Source organism: Simochromis diagramma, unplaced genomic scaffold (assembly GCF_900408965.1).
Source record: "Simochromis diagramma unplaced genomic scaffold, fSimDia1.1 OVJJ01000216.1, whole genome shotgun sequence".
In the NCBI taxonomy this organism is placed as follows: Eukaryota; Metazoa; Chordata; class Actinopteri; order Cichliformes; family Cichlidae; genus Simochromis; species Simochromis diagramma.
Genome location: NW_024386883.1, coordinates 4,859,912 through 4,874,008, shown reverse-complemented (window position 1 = coordinate 4,874,008; position 14,097 = coordinate 4,859,912). Strand labels below are relative to the sequence as shown.

The following is a 14,097-nucleotide window of genomic DNA, read 5'->3' as shown; positions in this document are numbered from 1 at the left end:
ATATCATCGTAGAATAAGACATTTAAGGAGTAAAAAATGCAAAAAATCTTTTATTGCAAAAGTATGACAGCAAAGCAGTAAAGATGACAGTGGTCAAACCCAGGAGTTGCCAATTCATTTTCGCAAGGGGCCACGAGAGCACCAATGTAGTTATAAACAGATTTTAAAAAAGAACTAATGTTGACCAGAACTAAGTCCAGCTTATTGATTGGGCCCTCCACAACAATCCCAGTTTCTCATAAGGCCACTTGGGAAAATCCATTGCCCAACCCAGTCAAAACAAATGTTTGTGTCGATAGCTTGTCTCCTTCAAAGGGCACTATGTACCCTGTCCACGCAACATGCTGCCCCCTAGTGGACAAAACTTAGAACAACAACATTGAATCCCATCATGCTTTGCCGTACCCGCCGACCCGAACACCCCCAATGCGAAGCTAACAGGCGTTAGCTACCGGGAGCGGACATGTTGTACCGACCCTTTCTTTAATAAACATCGCTGTAAGCGGGGAACCGGGAATTTAAGGGAAGGCTCGGAGCGTCTGGCAATCATGGATGCCGTCAACGCCTTTAACCATGAGGTAAGTGGCCTTCGCTGAGTGTCTGAACTCCCCTAGTGTGGTGCTGCTGATCATGGAGCTGCTGCTGTTGCACTGGAGTTAGCCTAGCTGGTCGAAGCAGTGGGCCTGCTCGGTGAGTTAACTGGACATCTTATTCGGCTTAAGTGTTGCGCTTGTTTGGCACCCCTGAAGTAAACTAATGCCACTGAAAGGAATAGTTGGATTTTCGGCCACCCACTAAGCTTACACAGTAATATCCAGTCAGTAGCGTTTCCAGTGACTGCCGCTTTGCTAGCTTGTGGGAGTAAGTTGTGGTTACCAACACAATGCAAATGAGAACGCGCAACCACAGGTAGAAAGATCAATACAGCAATGGCTTGTTACCACACTGTACACAAACAGACTGAATGTTCATTACAGCCTCGTTAATGTTAAAACCAGTGCTCGGTAAGAAGATGCTAGGCCAAGTTACTACAAGGCCTGACTAAAGGCGGTTGATGTTGTTAGGAGTCCAGTCAAAACACTAGTCAAGCCATGTTTTGGTGTTTCTGCCTGCACCCGCGAATTTGACTCACCACAGAGACTGAGGGGCAGAAAGACATTTCTTGTCGCATCTTAACACGCTTGTTCAGATCATGTTTCTTGTACCATATTTGAGCTCTCGTGGTTGTGAACAGCCCACGATGCTTCTTGAGCGATATCGTCCAGTTTCAATTGCAGTTTCTGTCTCACACCCAAGCAGAGAAAGTAGTGGCTGACAGTGAATGCACATCACTATTTGATACATATAGATACGCACACACGTGTGACTCATATTCGAATACAATCTTAACCTTGTTGTCAAAGGTGTATAGATGTCTAAATTACATTTTCTCCAGATCCTCTCCATCTTGTCTATTTTATTCTGAATAAACATTTCGCATGCTAAAAAGCACACACTGTCACAAAGCTGTATGTTGTAGCTAATGTGAGTTATGTTGCAAACCATTCAAAAAGGCCAACTGCACCTCGGCAGAGTTGAGGAACAGCCGAAATTCTGTTTTGATGTGAATTATAGTGGGAAATACAATACTGCATGATTCTTTGAAGTGTTTTTATTTATGAAAACAAAATAGAAATATGCCTGATTTTTGCCCATTCATTTTCATCATAGTGGTCCTGGTGTTTTGTGAATTCACCGTACCCATTTATTTATGCGGTTTCCTTTTTCAGTATGACTAAATAAACTCAAGTTACCCTGAGCCATGCTGTAACATCGATCAACAGTTACAGCAGATGGGTTAAAAAAGATCCTCATTAATCTTTATGAGCCTGTATAAACTGGGATATTCATTGCTTGGATACCACCTGGTCTGCATCTATCATTTAATGCAATTATAACGTGAATGCAGTAAAGACCCAAATGTGGCTGTTTGATATGAGATGAGGAGTAGTGATGAAATAGAAGTGATCAGCACCACCCTGGACACTCCTCCAGCGTCGTGACTCTCCATCTCACAGAATGATTATCTTCTCTGTCTAGTTATTCTCATTGATGGACTCCAAACCCCCAATATCTCGGGCAAAGATGATCTCCATCACCAAATCTGCCATCAAAGCAATGAAAGTAAGAATACGACATTAGAATGATTCTTGTATATTTATTTAATTTGTTATGTTTGGGGTCTATAATATAACGGCATGCTCATTTGCTCCTCTCTTCCTCAGCTTTACAAACATGTGGTCCAGATTGTGGAGAAGTTTATAAAAAAGGTGAGCCGAGTCTGTTTTCATTAAAGTTTACAGACTGTGTCTCTTCACTAAATACCAATGAACTCTGCTGTTTTCTTCCTCTTTTCCCTCCAGTGTAAGCCTGAGTATAAGGTAGCAGGCTTATATGTGGTGGATTCCATTGTTAGGCAGTCCAGACACCAGTTTGGACCTGACAAGGATGTGTTTGGACCAAGGTTCACCAAAAACATTACAGGAACTTTTGAGAACCTCTGCCTTTGCCCCGTGGAAGACAGGGTAAGAGAAGAGACCTGGTGACAATTTAATTGCACTGCAAATTAACCTGAGTATTTGCCGCGTCTCAGTGTTTCCCACAGATTTACGTTCTCCTTGTGGTGGGTGGGGCAGGCATATGGGCGCGTGTGTGCAGGAGCAAAAAACTGGTAGCATATGCACACTTTCCCAAACAAATTATTCAGTATACACTACTCCTGTGCAGTAGTCCCAGTGAGCTTGGCATTGCAGCACATCAACCAGTTCTACCCCTGCTGCAGGTTCTGGTTTAAGGACTCCTGTCCCCAGCTAGAAATATAGGAGCTGGAGTTTGCCCAGGAGGCAAGTGAATGATGATGGTGTGAGTCTATCGTCAATCTCAGGGTTGATGGTTTGACCCACAGCTCCTTCACTTCATATGTCGAAGCATCCTTGGGCAAGATACCGAACCCCAAATTGCCTGTAACATATCCATCAGACTGTGATTGTGTGTGATAGATAGAAAGCATTTAAAGCACTGCATGATTGTGGCTTCTAGTAGAGAGCCACTCTGAGTACTTAAAGTGGAAAAGGGCTGTATAACTTCCTGTCCATGATGACTAGAACTACCACAGTTGTGACTTAGAAAGCCCTTTTTTTTCCTTCAATCTATAACTGATCTTGAGATGTGATTGTTCTCTTGGCAGGATAAAAGACTAAAGATGTTAATAATAAAATGAGTTGCCAGTTATAGTGTGGTGGTGGTGGTGTGTGTGTGTGGGGGGGGGTTAGTATATTTAGATTACCTGCCTGCCCAAGTTAAATCTGTTCATAGGTAGCGCTCCATTGTAATGATAAATGTCCTGTGCTTAATATTTTCATTTATAGAGTAAAATTGTGCGGGTGTTGAACCTGTGGCAGAAGAATGGGGTGTTCAAGATTGAAGTTATTCAGCCCCTCTTGGACATGGCAGCTGGCTCTGGCAGTGGTGCTGCACCCAACACAGGCGCAGATGAGCCAGGTAATTTTTGAGGTTGTGCATTGCTTTATTAATATAATATTAATATGTTGATGTATGATGTTGGCATTTGAAAACAAACGTTCTCTCTTCTGGCAGGTTCTCCTCCACCTCCAGCCAAAGAGCCAGTTACAGTGGTAACGGCAAACTCCACCATGATACCTGCTGCTCAGCTGCACAACTCTGATGCCTTTGCTGCCGTGGCACAGCTCTTCCAGTCCTCACAGGGTCAGCAGGTATGTTCATACTAATGCGGACTGGCATTAGATTGTTGCCTTATTCACTTTCTTGTATTTTGTTACTTCTTAAGCATCTCTCACATCTTTATTACTGACTCTTCTTTCACTCTGTTTTGGGCATCTAGCTCCAACAGATGCTGCAGAACTTTCAGCAGCAGCCAGTGAAGCCAGAGACCAACACCCAGCCTCCACCGCAGATTATTCAACCACAGGCCCCAAATGTTTCTGCTGGACTGGGCATGGTCGCGCCACAACCTCCCCTTCCCTCCCAGCCCGCCCAACTAACCCAGCCTGCCCAGCAGAAGACGGCCTTTGACAAGGTGACAATGCATTCTTGTATTTGCATGATGTTCTTTATTTTATTTTATTTTATTTTATTTTAGAAGGCTGAAGGGTATCACATGGCATAGCACAGTAAAGGAAAAGTAAGGCTGAAGAAGCGTTGCCACATGAAGAAAACATCATTATTTGTGTGTTTCTCTCGCAGAAATTGCTGGACCGTTTTGATTATGATGATGAACCAGAAGTTGGAGAAGAAACAAAGAAGGATGAAATCTCCTCTCAGCCCCCCTTGTAAGCTTCTTAATTTATTTTATATGCTGCAGTCTGTGATACCAGAAAGCAGAAAGCTTTGATGAAAATTAATCTTTTTTAACAAAATAAAAGCTGTGGAGCTGATAGTGTATTTTTATCATCGCAGTATGCAGCAGCCTCCAGCCTTTCCACAGCACATGGATCACTTTAAACCACAGATTAATATACCACAGGACATCTCACAGCAGGTAAAAAGAACAAGACTTTTAAATGAAAAAGAGCTGCTTCTTTATTGACAAATCTTAACATCTCATTTTGTAGCTTGATTTAACAATAGGATTACATAATATTACGGCTTATTATATATGCACATACAACTGTTTACAGTATATGCTCTCTATCTGAAATAAAACGGAGAACTGAGTTTGTTGCTGAGAAACTGATTTGAGGGATTGTGTTATATGTTTTTCTTCCCCTCAGGTTCCTCTTCCTCCTAATGGACAGCTCCAGGTCCACGGTTTACCACCAGGACAGAGCTTTCCTGCTGCGATGCCTCCTATGGGCCACATGCTGTCAGGGATGTCCCTCTCTGGTTCTTCTGGGCCTCCAGGCTTCCCTGGGGTTTACCATCACCAGAATTCAGCCCAGCAACAACAGGTAGGCAAACAGTAGCATAAAGATGTCACAATAAATTGTAGTTGGGCATAAAATTGTAGCAAATTGAGAAAAATGTCAGAAAATTTAATTCTGATGTTTTGAAATTGTTTTGTTTTTTGGTCTTCTGTAACTTTGACTTGCACAGAGATGTAGTTCTGTCGCTGTAACAGATTTTACTCATAATGTATCTTCTCTATACTGTGTCAGGATTTGCCAATGGATGTGGACCATTCATCCATGAGAGATGGCAGACATGGTCGAAGATCACACTCAGGCTCCAGGTAAACGTCTAAAACAGGATGTAATTTTTCAAACTAGGTTTCCTTGTTCACACTGTTACATCTTATTTCCTGTTTATTTTGCCATAAGTAGATAATCTTCTTAGTATACACTTTTTAAATATAATGCTTTGAGTTGAAATGTCTTCTCCCCCCGCTCCCCAGATCTCCAAAGCGAAGGAGATCACGGTCCAATTCTCGTACACGTCGATCCAGGCACAGGCGATCCCGCTCACGCTCCAGGGATCGGCGTCATCACTCACCTCGCTCACGCTCGCAGGAGCGCAGAGAGAGAGAGAAGGAGAGAGAGAGACGGCAGAAAGGTCTTCCACCAATTAAGAGCGAGACAGTCAGCAGTAAGTCATCATCTGTTTATTATCATAAGACTTTCAGTTACATTCTTTAGTTCCTAACTCTTTGCTCTCTTCTCCTGTTTAGTTTGCAGCACTACTCTCTGGGTAGGCCAGCTGGACAAGAGAACACAGCAGCAAGATGTCGCCTGTTTACTCGAGGAGTTTGGGCAGATAGAGTCCATCAATGTAAGTTCTCTCACAGAGATCAGCTTTCAGTTTATCTAACTGTGAGGTCATCCTGCAACCGACACTTTGTTGACTAAATCTTTCAGTCAGCTTGTAGTAAATTTGACTTTATATACTTTGTTGATTTTTATAGAACTTGTTACACAGACAGCTCAAAGCCTCAACTTTGTTATTTGTATTTGATACAGTTTGTGTTAATAAGTGTGATGAAAATGGAGTAAATGCTGACATCAAATTTGCACCAAAGGCTCTACATGTTTAAAAAAAAAAAAAATAACACTAATTACAGGCTTAATAAAGTGGATGATTATGACTTCCTTGTTTTTGTTTTTAAACACTCGTTTTTTTGTTGTCTTCTCTCTTTAAGATGATCCCTCCACGTGGCTGTGCTTATATTGTTATGATACATAGGCAAGATGCCTTCAGGGCTCTACAGAAGCTCAGCAGGGGAACATTCAAAGTTAACCAGAAAGCCATTAAGGTGAATGAGCAACACTGATTGTTGCTTTGTCATGTATTAGTTTTGTTAGGAAAGGGCAAAACTAATAAGTTGCTTTTACTTATCAGATCGCTTGGGCTTTGAACAAGGGCATAAAGGCTGACTATAAGCAGTACTGGGATGTGGAGCTGGGTGTCACCTACATACCTTGGTCTAAAGTCAGAGAGGACCAGTTAGAGGAGCTTAAAGAAGGAGGAATGCTCGATGTGGACACTTTATCACCAGGTAAAAAAAACAAAAAGGGTGAAAAAAAAGAAAAAATGAAGACACTTTATTTTGAATTATTTAGTTTAATTTATTTTTGTTATTTAATTAAAAGATCAAATTACTTTTAGTGTTCTTATGTTTTATTCTGTCTTCTGTGTACCTCATGTTGCTTTTACCAGTTTTATTACATTTGCTCTGCCTTATTATTGGCTTGTCAACTGTAAAGCACTATAAGCTGAACTAATCCCCATTAAAGTTATTATACACATACAGTACGATTTTGTAGGGGTTAAGGAATCATGCTGTTCCTCAGAGATATTGTTTTAATTTTAAAAAAAATGCTGTCTTTTCTAGAGTGGAGTGGCACGAGGAAGGCTCTCGACCACCCAGAGGAACTCACTCACAACGGCCGTTCAGAGCAACAGCAGCCTGAGGAGACACAAGCTGTACCTGTACCCGCCCCAAGTGCTCCTCCTACACAGGTTAAAAAAAAGCCATATAAGCTGTTACCAGTATCGTCATATCCTAGACTTTGAGAGGTGTTGCTTATTGCTAATTTAAAAGAAGCAGATTCTGAATCTTGATGGAGTCAGCTGTTTTTGACTGTTATTGTTGTGGGTATGTAAATGCTGAGTGGACTATGTTGATGGGAAAATTGGAGAATTGGTGTTCGGAAAAATAACATAAAAGGTAATCAGTATACACACACGTGGTTTTATTTCAGTCTGGTCTTTGTACCATAATGTTTTTCCAGAAATGCGTTTTTGTTAAGCCCCTTAGCACTGACCTATGAATAAGTGCTACATGGCTAATTAAGTTGTATCTTTACACACTTTATTACTAGCAGCCTGTTGCAGAAACATAAAATAGTATTTTTGTACAAAATGGGTGATTCCCAAAGAGCTGCTAGCTGCATGCTGTGTGATGTGTCCATGAAACATTTGAGGATATTAGACAAGTGGAGAACAGAGGGAGTGGCAGGCCTGGAGATTGACAGAAAGTCAAGTCCTAAAGAAATGGGGAACAAATTTTTGCTACTGTTTTTGACCAATGCCAAATTTTATACAAGAACGGGACCGAATGGCAACAGGTCTTACGGATTGATGAAAAGAAAAAAATATTTTCAAACATGTATGTACAGAGGAGGGCAGGAGAGGGGTACCAGCAGTGTGTCTACAGCCATCTGTCAAACCTTGTAGAGGCTTTGCCATAATTCAGGGCTGCATTTTGGCCAGAGGTGTTAGAGAGTGTGTCCTAATAGACTGAATTATCAACATGCAAAAGTACTGTCAGATTTTTGTCCACCATCTGGAAAGTGTCTGATTGGCAGCAGTTCCATTTTTCAGGATTGCAATGATCCCAAATGCACTGTCAGTGCAGTAAAGGCATACCTGGATAGAAACACAACATGAAACACTGTCTCACACTTCTCTCATTTAAAATCAACTGTAACTTCTAAATGTTCTCAGGTCCCTCCAATGCAGCAGCCAATGGTTGGTGTGGGTTCTCTCCAACCTCCTGTCTTTCCTGGGCCTATAGGCATGCCTCCACCTTCCTTCCCTCCGGGTGTCCCGCCGCCTCCTTTCATCAGACCTGGCTTCAACCCCATGCAAATGCCTCCAGGTAACAATTTCTATTATTTAATCATACTTTTGTTTGCGGTCTTTTTTATACAGTGTCTGCTCTCAGGTTTGGGTTTTTGTTTTCTTCTTTTATATACCCCTCAGCCGTAAAAGGCTGATAGGGTATTGTTGTTGGACACCCAAGTTTGTGAATGCGTTAACTGGAAAACAAGGCGATTTTCAAATTACTACTTAAAATCTGGGACAAGTTTGAATCTCAGTGACCTTGACAAAAATCTTGTGAATGTGATAACTTGAGAATAAAGCGACATAAGTGTTTGAAATTGATACCATCAACTAGGAGGCTGAGGGGCAGCACTGGAAGCTGCCAGTAATAGAAATAAGAAAAGGACAAGAGTCAGTTTTAACTTGTGATTCATTTTATTTAATAATGATGGCAGCTGGGGACTGAGGTATGTAATGATGACAGTTAACCCATTTATTGAGTCATTAAAAAGCTCTTAATCATTTTGCTTTCATGAGTGAATTGTGACTGAAAGAAAATCATGCAGGACTTCATTTTTTTGTGTTCCCATCATGTTGTCAGAAGGAGATCAAAAAGTTCGTAATGATAAAGATTTAAAGGGTAAAACTGAACAAAATCCATGTTTCTTGTATTTTAATATTTATGGGGGATAGTGGATGTTGACTAGTGTTATTTCTCTCTTTTCACATTTACGTTTATCAGAAATACATTTATTCATTTGCTAACTTGCGTGCATGTTATGAATGAGATTTTGGCAGTTTGATTTTGCTGTTTTACTTCAACAAACTGCACAAGTGCACCTTTTCAGATTTTACCCATCCAGCTTAGTCCAAGTCATTTTTAATTGAATCAAACAGGACCCCAACTCCTTTTATTACTCTTCTTCAGGTTTTCCTCTCCCTGGTGCTATGCCTCTTGGTCTCCCTCCTCCTTCTAAAACTGGAGTTGAGGACTCCCCTCTAGACCCAGCAGGTCTGGGAAACCGGAAAAATGACGAGGCCCTCGAGGCTCCCAACATCTTTAATAATCAGATGGGATCTATGGGTCAGTCTGCCTTTCTTACCTATCACAGATCAAAGTGATGTTTCCCTTCTCCTCTATCCATTCTAAAGAGACTTATGTTTGACCATTAAAGTGTTATTTTCTTGCTAAATAAACATAGAAAAGTGCTAGAAGTCACTTAGTTGTTTTGCAATATAGTACCAAAGATTTTGTAGTTAGTGTTTGTTTAAATATATTGTTTATTTGTAATCATAAGTACATTGTAGTTATATTAATGCTATACTTTGGTTTTCGTCTTTAGTTAACCAGGTAGGCTTGCCTCCAGGCGGACATCTAGGTGTTCCTCCAGGTGGACCTCCAGGTGCTCCTTCAGGTGGACCTCCAGGTGCTCCTCTGGTGGGGCCCCCAGGCGGCCATCCCGGCAGCATTCCACCCCCCTCAGGTGGTCTTCTAGGGGCACGGCCTGGTTTGATTCCCCTCCAGCGTCCTCCTGTTCCCCCACCAACACACATGCAGCGTTTCCCACCACCCCATGGCTCAAGGCCACCTCACCCCGGCATGCCCCCCATGCCCCCACAGATGATGCCCAGGGGGCCACACCCTCAAATGATGCAGCACCATGAGCCACCTCCGCCTAAAGGAGCCTTTGGGATGCCCCCGCCGCACAATTTAAGGGCTCCTTTCCCTCATGGGCATGGCCCCCCTCCTCAGGGTCCACCTCCTTTTACCCGACCAGGCGGTCCTCGGAGTCTAGAGGGGCCAGAAGAAATGGATAGCAGACCATTCAGGGGAGACAGGCCTGGTTTCAGGGACAGAGAGCTAGAGAGGGACAGAGACTGGGATCGAGATAGGGAAAGAGACAGGGAAAGAGGTTTTGGAGGTGGCAGGCGTCCATTTGGCGATGGAGGGAGAGGAGCAGGTGGTGATAAAATGGATGGTAGGGACAGGCTTGGAGGATGGCAGGAAGATGGAGGCGATCACCGGGGTGGAGGATGGGAGAGAGACAGAGACCGAGATCGTGACAGGGATCGCGACCGGGATCGAGAACGAGATCGGGACAGAGACAGGCGGGACTGGAGGGAGAGGCGAAGCAGCCTCGATAGCGACAGGGAACGTGCCAGGGGCGATGATGGAGATAGAGAGCGAGCGAGGGGGGAGGGAACAGAAAGAGGAAGTCGTGAGAGAGGCAGAGGAGCCGAGGCAAAAGGAGACAGGCCAAGGCGGTCAGAACGGCGTGAGAGGGCCACACGCTGGGACAAAGATGACCGTTTAGCCGAACTGGAAAACATGGACAGATTTCGGACCCCTAACAGTACAGAGCAACCTTGCGTGACCCCTGAGGTTACCAAGGAAACCAGTAAGGAGCCAGGTGTGGAAGCTTCTGAAAAGAAGCCAGAATCAGAACTTATAGCTCCGCCTCCAGAGGGAACTGCTTCTACAGGAGAAGCGGCACCCTCTGAGCCGGCTCAAAGTGAACCCACAGAAGCAAACGAGGAGGCTGCATCATAGACTGCTGTGAACCACTGATGGATAGGAACGTGTCTCTGCCATGATAGTCAGTCTGTTCTTGGCAGACTGATTCAAACTAATCAGTTTGTTCGTCACTGACTGACAGTTTCTGGGCAGTAAGTCGAAAAGATCTCCCACAAATGTTGTTAAGCTTATGAAAATTGATGTCGTTAGGCTTCACGTGTCAAAATTAGGCCTGTGTTTCAAAACAAGTGAAAATCACTTTGGATAAATGGCCGTAGTTTTTCTCCTTCCTGCAGGTTATAAGAACGGACAGTGTTTGCATGCTCATGTAGCTCTATTTGTTTTTGCTGTAGTTGGTTTGCCAACGAAGGAAACAACTGATTTGTATGACACATTTCTTTTACTTCACGCCCCTAATTTACTGGAAAAAAGGATGTTTTCAAAGATGTAAATGGTATTGTTTTAGATTGTTTTTAAATTTGCCAAATTGTCATCATGTCAAACACTGAATAACTTTTCAAGCAACTCCATTATACCTAGGCTTTTTTGTTTGTTTGTTTGTTTGTTTTTTAATTATCTCGTTGCTTTTTTATGCTCTAAATTCTCATTGCATTTTCACATCCAGGCAGGCACAGGTTTGAAAGGAGTTGTTGTGGCCTTAAAATCAAATTCAGTTACTTGCAGGGCTTGCAATTTAAAAATAAGGAAAAGGGAAAAAAAGAAGACAAATGGAAAATACAAACTCCTTGATGTTTGGGTAATATACACTTTGAGTTAGACGTTGGAATAATAACACAGCCCTTCTTTGAGTTATGTCCCCACTTTCTGCCTGTTGAATCACATCAGTAAGAATAAAAACAGAGCTTTAGTGCAATAACTGATGATTTTGTGAAATATACCATATCCTTAAAAAGTCACAGCATAACAGTTTTTTTATATTACTTTTAAAGACATGCTAGTACAGGATCTCTTTAAAAAAACAAACATAAAACTTGTTGTTATCGAACTGTATCGTCACAACATCGCTGATCCCAGTGTGTTAGCTCTCAAAATCTTTTATTGTGTTTGGATTTGATTATATGATACAAACCTGTATAACTGGTCATAACCAAGAACCTAAACTATAACAGAGGCAGTATAAATCTATAATAAAATCTGTAAAGTAGATTAAGCTTGATATTGACATGAGGTCAATAAAAGCCCGAGGTTGGCTTTGTTTTGGTAGTCAGAGTGATCTGAACATTCAGAAATTGTCTTGCTTAAATAAAAGTCCTTTGCAAGCAAATCAACGTGTCACTTTGAATAACAGATCATCAAAAGTAGAAACAAAGAAGACGCTACTGGTAAAGTTAAGAATTAATACTGCCTGCCAAATTTTGAAAACAATGTTTGCACCATAAAGTTGTGCAAGTAAAATGCCACTGAAAACGTTATTCCCCCCCCCCCAGTCTAAGACATTCGTACCTAGTGTGCGTGTGTGTGTGTGCATTTTGTTTTTTATTTCCTCAGCTAAAGAAAGACTTCCTCAGATTCAGCAGATAAAAATCTTATTATTTTATTGTTAACTATGCAGAATGTGCAAATATTCAGGCCCAAGCTTAGGTGGATATTGAGCATTTTGATTAACCCTGTGAGGATCAGAAATAACTCCTAACTCCTAACACTATGTTTTGCTGGAAAATAACCTAACAAATTTCAGGGGGAGGAAAAATGTAAATAGCTTTAGATTCTTGTGAGCTAGAATGTTTAGGGTTTTTGTTTTTTTTTTTGTTTTTTTGTCCCCTAATTGCTGAGACATGGGAGAACAATTTTCGTAAGCCAAATACTAATAACATAGGGTCCCAGGGTTTCTTGCACTTCTCACAAGGATAGATACAAGTTTCTGTGTACGTGGTTGTTTGTCTCTTAGTAGAAGTCCATTTTTGGATCACACACAAGAGTCCTGTTGTGTTTTGGAAGCATTTCCCATCTTTCTCGTCCATCCATCACAGTCATAAATTAGTTTTGACTACATGGAAATACAGAATGAATCCTGTGACTATTTGCTTTTAATGCTCTTTGGTAAAACACAGCTTACTAACTTGGTCTCCGTATCACTGTAGACATACTGTATCTGATATTGTTAAAATCACAAGCCCAGATTCAGCAAGCATAATACTTGTTCCCGAACAATTTCACACAAACAGAGACAAAGAGGGTATATCTAACGCGATGAGATGAAGAACATTGCTTGGGACACTGCTGTAAATATGCTTGTATCACTGACGATTTTGAAAGACTCGCAGTAATTTCTGTTAATAATCTGTGATTTCTTTATCTGAGAGAAAGACGTCGACTTGGAAGGAACAACAGAGGCCCTTTGCTTTAACGTTTTTAACTCCTAGTGGTTTGAAAATTGACAGATGTTTCTATGATTTGTTAAAAAAAAAAGCAGAAGACATGGACATAAAATCTTCAATATTTCAACCATAGGATATTGTTTTTAATAAACTATTTTTGTACCAAATTATTTTTGTGTTCAATTTTTTTTTTCTTATGTAGTATGATGTATGATGTTTACTTATGATCCTGCCACAGCACTTGAGGCAGGTTGAGGTGTGTACTTTGAGCCATTGTGGCACCTCGAATCTTTTCATTTTCAGCCATTCTGTTGTAGATTTGTTGCTGTGATTGGGACCATTGTTTTCCTGCATGACTCAATTTTGTTCAAGGTTTAGCTGTAACATAGATGGCCTCACATTTGACTGTGGTACACGGAGGAGTACCACCACATGGTCTGCTTGGTGCCGCAGTGATAAGGTGCCCAGATCATCACTCTTCCATCACAGTGCTTGGCAGTTAGTGTAGTGCTTGTGCTGATATGCTGGCTTTGGTTTTGTTTGGAAATGGCCTATACGCCTTCTCAGATTGATGGGCAGAAACAGATGCTCCTCTAAGATCATTGCTGATATCTTTCTACAAATTGTCAAAATTTCTGCTTTTGTAGCAGTGTTCACACTAATCAATTTAATTTGATTAGCAGTTTGATTATGATTTTTTTTACTCTCAACTCCTATGGCAGCAGTAAACATATACTCATGAAGTGTGATTTTTTTTTTTTTTTTTTTTTTATTGTGGTGGAAGCAAAACAGCAAAAGTAAGAGCGAGTCCTTGACGATGTTTATGTGAAGCTTAGTTTGGATCTTCTTTTGCTGCTGGTTCGGTCAATATTGTTCGGAGAGAGATAAAACTAACAGCTTTAGAATCAGCGCAAAAGGGGCGTATACACAAAGCGCGGACCCGCCAAAACATCAGAATCAGCGAGCTGTCGGCTTTCAGCCCCGACCGTGTCTGTGCCGTCGGGTGAGAAAGGCAACATCTCACTGATTCTGATCCGCGGTCTGCGCTTTGTGTTTACGTCTTTGTGCAGACGCCGTGTACCTGCTCTCATTTACTGTTTTAAATGTTTGGTGGTTGTCAAAATTTTGTGAGCTGAGATTCTGGAATTTTGGGCAAAATACATTTATATAAAAAAATCGATTCAG

The 14,097-nt window shown here is 41.6% G+C and overlaps 1 protein-coding gene across 1 annotated transcript; it reads left to right on the top strand.

The window, feature by feature from the left end:
- Window positions 1-340: 340 nt before the first annotated feature.
- On the top strand, window positions 341-13,079 carry scaf4a (SR-related CTD-associated factor 4a). Its single transcript, XM_040033210.1, has 19 exons — window positions 341-578; window positions 2,080-2,163; window positions 2,265-2,309; window positions 2,403-2,564; window positions 3,408-3,540; window positions 3,637-3,773; window positions 3,902-4,096; window positions 4,264-4,349; window positions 4,477-4,558; window positions 4,791-4,967; window positions 5,175-5,248; window positions 5,411-5,601; window positions 5,684-5,784; window positions 6,152-6,265; window positions 6,352-6,508; window positions 6,845-6,972; window positions 7,960-8,113; window positions 8,987-9,142; window positions 9,402-13,079. Exons 1-19 carry the CDS (start codon window positions 549-551, stop codon window positions 10,607-10,609), a joined length of 3,414 nt encoding a protein of 1,137 aa, XP_039889144.1. The 5' UTR covers window positions 341-548; the 3' UTR covers window positions 10,610-13,079.
- The last annotated feature ends 1,018 nt before the right edge of the window (window positions 13,080-14,097 follow it).